The following is a 7,008-nucleotide window of genomic DNA, read 5'->3' on the forward strand; positions in this document are numbered from 1 at the left end:
TGGGCAAGCCTGGTTGGTCCCACAGAAGGAGCTGGCATCTGGACCAAGCTGGTTGTCCCTGACCCCAGGAAAGAGCTGCTCAGTTCTCTGAGCTTTTTTGCAGGGGTCCTCACTCTGGGCAATACCCCTCTCGGTGGAGGTACAGGAAGTTACAGGCCACATGTATGGGGAAAACCACGTCTTGGTTTTCCAGGTTCATTACCTCTAGCTCTTGATCCTCTCTCAGGGAAAGCATCTGGTATCCTGTGTCCTTCCTGAAAACGGCTCTCCCATCCCTGTCCAAGCAGGACAGGCGCAGGCGGAACCCGACCTTTCTCTGCTCGAGTAGGCTGACCCCGAGGCTGCGGGACTTGTTTGGCGCGCTGCACCGGAAAATGATGTGCTGGTTGCCGTAGCACACCACCAGGTCCCAGCTGAAGTTGAAGACTTCCCACCGCCAGCTGCACTGCTTGTGCCTGTGGAGCTGGCCCCCACACCGCATGCTGTTCCCGTGGGGGTCAGACACGTAGAGGTCCATGGGCCAGAGCTCTCTGGTCTGCTTAGCCCGGAGGGGGCCAAGCCAATGCTTTTTGTACCCTGGACGCAACCAAGCGGCAGGGATCAGCGCATCCTGGTGGATGATGCGTGCTGATGTCGGGTCGCAGACTATGTGGGCAAACCGCAGTTGCTGGAACACTGGCACGAAGGCTCTGCCCTGCTCAGTCTCCAGGAAAGGGGTGCCCTCCGAATCCCTCCTGGACCTGGCAAACCATGAGTCGGTGTCAGGCAATAGGGCACTGCACGGGCCCCTCCATGTCAGCTGCAGCTGCAAGAACATCCACTTTTTCAGCATGGTGTACACGTCCATCTCCACCCCCATCACCAAGAGCTCTGAAGAGGCAATGACCTCTTTCATGAGATCCAGGCTGACTTCTTGCAATAGCTTCTCACTACACTGGGTCATCATGTTGTCCAGCAGCCACTGAAGACACATGGTCCTGATGGTCTGGAGTCCGTAGCTTACAGCAGAGTAGTAGTAGCTGCACACGGTCTGGGCACGGACAGTCACCTTCATGACCTCCCCGCACTGCTGAATCACCTCGTCCAGCTGCAGCATGCTGGCTGTGGCCAGGATGGCGATGACTCGACCGGGTGGGATGAGAATGGAGCCTCGGTACAGGGAACCTAAAGCCTCGTGCAGTGCCTCGCGATCAATGTTCTCGTCAGGCATCTGCAACTCTATAGTATCCATGTTTGTCTCCCGCCAAGCGCCACTGAACATACTAGCAAAGTATCCTGACTGGCACAAGTAGACCCTATGCAAGTTCCACTCCTCCCCCAGTGCGCGGATCCGCACGTCGCTCTGTTCTCCTCTCAGGAAGAGTGCCTCATAAACGGACCCTGAACGATCTTTGGCATGTTTCCAGCGGGGGTCTTTTGTGAGCGGCCCCCCTGGGCCTCTCTTCCGCTTGCGGCTCCCCTGACGTGCGGCGGGTCTGGCCTCTTCACTCTCCTTCCCTTCCTCTCTTTCTGCCACTACTGCCTCCTCAGCCTCCTCCTCCCCGCCAGCGGCATCTGGCTCCTCTGGGGCACGCCCCAACCAGTGCCACCGACTGCTTCGTGCTCCCATGGCCTATACCTCAGTGGTGCAGTGGACAAACTTCCTCTCCAGGCGCCGTTGCCGCAGGCACGAGCTCAGCCCAGAGTGCTGCTGGGTACTATGACGTTTGCTCTAACGGTCTCACAAGAGGACGCCATGTTAAGCCACACCCACTAGGCCCCACCCCGCCGGATAAGGGCACTCCGTACCAGGGATTCCACTCTGTTTATCTTTCCCTCCTGGGATGATTGCTCTCAGGCTCCCTTCATAGGATGATGGTGGAACAGAGGCCTTTGTGTATGAATTTTCCCCATTAATTTCAAGAACACAATTCGTTCTTCCCCATCTAAAACAGTTAGTGATTATTCCTTTATGGAGGATTACATCTTGGTCCCAGCTCTGTCCTCTAGGCACGTTTCCTAGTGTGTGGAAACCTTTCCTCCTTCACAGCTCCCTCCCACTGGTGCAGGTCCCGTCCCTATTCTTTTGTCTCTGTTTATTCTTTTTTCTTTTGCCCTACCCAGGTACGTGGGGAGTTTCTTGCCTTTTGGGGGGTCTGAGGTCTTCTGCCATCGTTCAGTAGGTGTTCTGTAGGAGTTGTTCCACGTGGAGATGAATTTCTCGTGTATCTGTGGGGAGGAAGGTGATCTCCGCCTCTTACTCTTCTGCCATCTTCCGAGATATCTATCTGTTTTCTCGTTTTTAACTGAAGGCTTGGTCTAGAATGGCTTCACATGGAAGCAGGAGAAATTTAGGATAGGCACTGATATTGAGAGGGTGTAACAGTAGGCTTTTTGGGGAGATGGGATCCTTTATGTTACTTTGGCCTGTTGGGATCCAGAGACTCTTGCCTCCCAGTGATATATAATCAAATCTCAGAGTCAAAGAAATCTTAGAATTCATCAAGCCCGCTTCTTCCCTGTTGGAGAAATCATTTTTTCATCAGCCTTGACAGAAATCTTTCATTATCTCTTATTATGAGAGACTCAGTACTTCATTGAAGTATTCAAGAATATCCCTCTTCTTGCAAGATTTTCTTTTTTTGGCTTACATTGAGCCAAAATATGCCTCCTGTAACCTCCCTACTCTCTGCCTATTGGCCCTGATTGCTTCTCATGGACCCACACAGAATAAGCATAATTCCTCTTCTTCAAGGTTAAAAAAAAGTCTTTGAAAAAGTGCATTCTATCTTTCTTGCTTTATCTCCTCCAGACTAAAGATTCTGTATATTCAGTCATTCCCCATATGAAATAGTTCCCATTGCCTTTCCAATCCTAGCTATGGCCACATTTATTATGTATTTGTTAAGCAGAATTGGTTGTTGTACTCCAGATGAAATCAAATTACCAATAGCTGATACTTTTTGATTGTTACTATGTGTCAGATATAGTATTAAGCCATATATATATATATATATATATGCATTATTTGATTTAATCTTCCAGTTTTTCCATAAAATAGGTGCTTTTATTATCTAACTTTACACATGAAGAAACTGAGACACAGAAAAAACGTGAATTACCTAAGGTCACACAGCTGGTAAATGCTAGAGCTGGGATGTGAGCCAAGTCTGATTCCAAAGCCCATGCTCCACATTATTAATCTATACATAACTACCGAAGCCAACGAGGGGTTTTACCCAGACACGTACCATAGTTAGCTCATATTAAGCTTATAGGCAACTATAAGCCTTTAATAGATCAACAAATAAACAACAATTAAAGAAATCCAGAACTTTCTTCGACTGAACTCTTGGCAAGCTAGTTCTCCCCCATCCTTTAACTGGAGTAAATTACTTTTTAACGTAATTTTGTTCAACTTTACACTTATCCTTGTTGAGCTTCATTTTATTAGTTCTGAGCAATCATTTTCACCTGTTACATTAGCAATTAGCTATTCCTTCTTTGTCACCTCCAGATTTGCCAGAAGTTCCTTCTATGTCATCAAAGACATTTCATAAAAATATTGGCAACAACAGGGCCCAGTACACTTACAATGGAAATGGCATGGAGCAGACATCAGAAGAATTTGGTTTTAGGACAGCACTTACCACTTAAGGCCTGTGTCCTCACAACTTAAGCTCTCTGAGCCCAGTTTTATTTTTCAAAAAGTGGTAATACTGTTGTTCCCACCTACTTAATAGAATTATTGAGAGTATCAAATAAGATAATGTGCGTGAGGATGCACAGTAAAGGATATGCTATACAAATTAAAAATAAAAGTATGTACTGTTGGGGGGGGTGGGGAGTGGGGACTGGGAGGGTAGACTGTGGACTCATGAGTGCTATAAAAGTACATATTAGCAATGGACCATAAAGGACTCTAGAGAGTGCAACCTGTGGCTGTCATAGTTCAAATCCCTCTGCTACTTATTAGCTCTGAGAACATAAGCAAGTCACAACTCTTCTGAACATCAGTATTTTCATCTGTAATATGGGGATAATAATACCTGGGAATCATTCTCCACAACTCTTTAAAGTGTTCTAACATCCTTGCATTTTCTGTTAAAAGATAGAAGAGCTCACTAATATTAGACTTTGATAAGTCAAGAAAAAAATGTTGTAATCTCTAAGTGAGCCATTAAAACAGTATATGATAACAATGATAGAGGGAAAAAAATGAAAAAAAAATCCAAAAGAAGACAAGAAGCAACAACAGCAACAAACTTGAAACAGATTAGATATAAGAAAGAAAATTTGATATTAGATTTATACCCAAATAAATCAGAAGTCATACCAAAAATAAATGGACTATGATCCTATTAAAATATAAGAATTATCAAACTGGATTTGAAAGAAAACAAAACAAGTGTAAGTTTCTAACAAGAGACCCATCTAAATTATAATGATACAGAAAGGTTAAAAGTTAAATGATAGAACATGCTATAGTACGCAAACACTAACCAAACAAAAGTTGGTTAGCTATATTAATGTCACAAAAGTAAACTTTAAGGAAATAAGAATTATTAAAGATATAGCTGCATTTCAAAATTATAAAAGGTTAATAAAAACCAATTTCACAAATAGAGTGAGTTTTAACACACCTCTCCTATAAAATGATAGAACAAGCAAAAAATCAGCAAAGATATGGAATTTTTTTCAAAAGTAGCAAGGTTGTGGAATATTTGAACAACAGCATTAACCAAATTAATCTGACATTTATAGATCACTACCCATCAACAGCAGAATACACATTCTTTCCAAGTCCATGTGGGCCATCCACCAAAATCGACAATATGTTAAAGCAAAAAGCAAGTCTCAAATATTTCAAAGATTAAAATCATACAGGATAGGTTCTGACACAGTAGAAATAAGTAATGAATAAAAAAAAGATAACTAGAATGTTCCCATATGATAGAAAATTAAGAAATACACTTCTAAATAACACAAGGGTCAAAGAAAACATAACAATAGAAAACATAAAAATAGAAGACATTCTTAACTGAATGACAGTGAAAATTCTACATATCTTAACATTTGGGATGCAGGTAAATCCATTCTTATAGGAAAAATGTATAGTCTTAGAAAGCATATATGTATTAGAAAAGAGGAAATGTTGAGAATGAGTGATCTAAGTATCCATGTCAAGAAACTATAAACAGAATAGTTAGGTCAAAGAAAGAGGAAGGAAATAATAAAGATAACAGCAAAGATTAAATGAATAAAAGTATATAATTAGGAGGATAAACAAAGCCAAAATTTTGTTCTTTGAAAAGATTAATAAAATCGATATGTATTGGTAATAATGATCAAGAAAAAAAAGAGAGAAGCTACAAATTACTAGAGTGACCATACATCCTGGTTTAGCACCCTCTTTTATTTTCAAAAATATTCAATTCTGGATGATAAATTATGGTCATCCTGCAAATACTAGAAATCAGAAATCAAAAGGGTACCTTACTGTAGAATATTCTCTATAATGCCTCCATCCTCTTTATTTTTCACCAAGACCTGTTTATTTTGATTATCCCCTTTATCTTCACTGCTACAACCTTAGCCTAAGTTACCAATTATCTGTCATCTAGTTAGTGCAATTAAGCCTTCTAAAGTGTCTCCCTTCCTCCAGCCTTACACCCATCAAATCTGTTCTCTACTTGCAACTGAAATGATTTTTTTAAATGAAAAAACCAATCAGGTTGCTCCCAGGATAGGGCTGTTAGATTTAGCAAATAAAATTACAGAATTTCCCGTTAAATTTGGATTTCAGATAAACAACAAACAGTGTTTTAGCATATGTAGGTATCATGCACTATTTGGGACATATTTATATTAAAATTTATGTTGTTTTCTGAAATTCAAATATGACTGGATGTTCTATATTTTACCTGGCAACCCTACCCCAAGATGAAAACCCCTCAATGTTTCCCATTGTTCTTTTTAAAATTTTATTATGGTAGGAACACTTAACAGATTCATCTTCGTAATGAATTTTTAGCTGTACAATGCGTTATCAACTATTGGTACAATGTTATAGAGCAGATCTCTCAAGTTTATTGATCAAGCTTAACTTAAATTATTCAATATATATCCATTGATTAGTAACTCCCCTCTTCCTCCACCCACCCCTGGTCCCTGGCAACCACCATTCCACTCCCTGATTTTGTGAATTTGATTATTTTAGATACCTAATATAAGTGGAATAATGTAGTATTTGTCTTTCTGACTGGCTTATTTCACTTAGCATAAAGTCCCCAAGGTTTATCCAGGTTGTTGCATATTGCAGAGTCCTTCTTTTTTAATGCTAAAGAGTTTTCCATTTTACGTATATGCCACATTTTCTTTATCCATTCATCTTCTGATGGACATTTAGATTGTTTCCACATCTTGGTCATTGTGAATAATGCTGCAATGACATGGTAGTGCAGATATTTCTTTGAGATCCTGATTTCAGTTATTTTGGATAAATACCCAGAAGTGGGATTGCTAGATCATATGGAAGTTCTAGTTTTTATTTTTTTGAGTAACTTCCACACTATTTTCTAGAGTGGCTACACTATTTTGCATTACCACCAACGGTGTGCAAGTGTTCCAATTTCTCCACATCCTTGCCAACACTTATTGTCATTTTTTTGATAATGGCCATACTGATAGGTGTGAGGTAATACCTCATTGTGATTTTGATTTATATTTCCCTGATGATTAGTGACATTGAGCATTTTTTCATATTCCTTTTGGCCACTTTTAAGTCTTCCTTGAGAAATGTCTATTTAAGTCCTTCCCCCATTTTAAAATCAGGTTATTAGTTTCTTGCTATTGAGTTGTATGAGTTCCTTATATATTTTGGATATTAACCCCTTATTTAGACATATGGTTTACAAATATTTTCTTCCATTGTGTAGGTTACATTTTCACTGTGTTGATTACTTCCTTTGCTGCATTGATTATTTTCCTTTCCTTTTATTTGATTTGCTTTCCTTTGAAGAAATTTTT

The 7,008-nt window shown here is 40.7% G+C and overlaps 1 protein-coding gene across 1 annotated transcript; it reads right to left on the reverse strand.

Annotated features, from left to right (window-relative positions):
• Positions 1–109: 109 nt before the first annotated feature.
• On the reverse strand, positions 110–1,609 carry LOC308609317 (germ cell-less protein-like 1; the record flags this gene model as incomplete). Its single annotated transcript, XM_081223005.1, has 1 exon — positions 110–1,609. One exon carries the CDS (start codon positions 1,607–1,609, stop codon positions 110–112), a length of 1,500 nt encoding a protein of 499 aa, XP_081079131.1.
• Between the last annotated feature and the right edge of the window lie 5,399 nt (positions 1,610–7,008).

The sequence above is a fragment of the Mesoplodon bidens genome (genome assembly GCF_964165515.1).
Source record: "Mesoplodon bidens genome assembly, chromosome: X".
In the NCBI taxonomy this organism is placed as follows: domain Eukaryota; kingdom Metazoa; phylum Chordata; class Mammalia; order Artiodactyla; family Ziphiidae; genus Mesoplodon; species Mesoplodon bidens.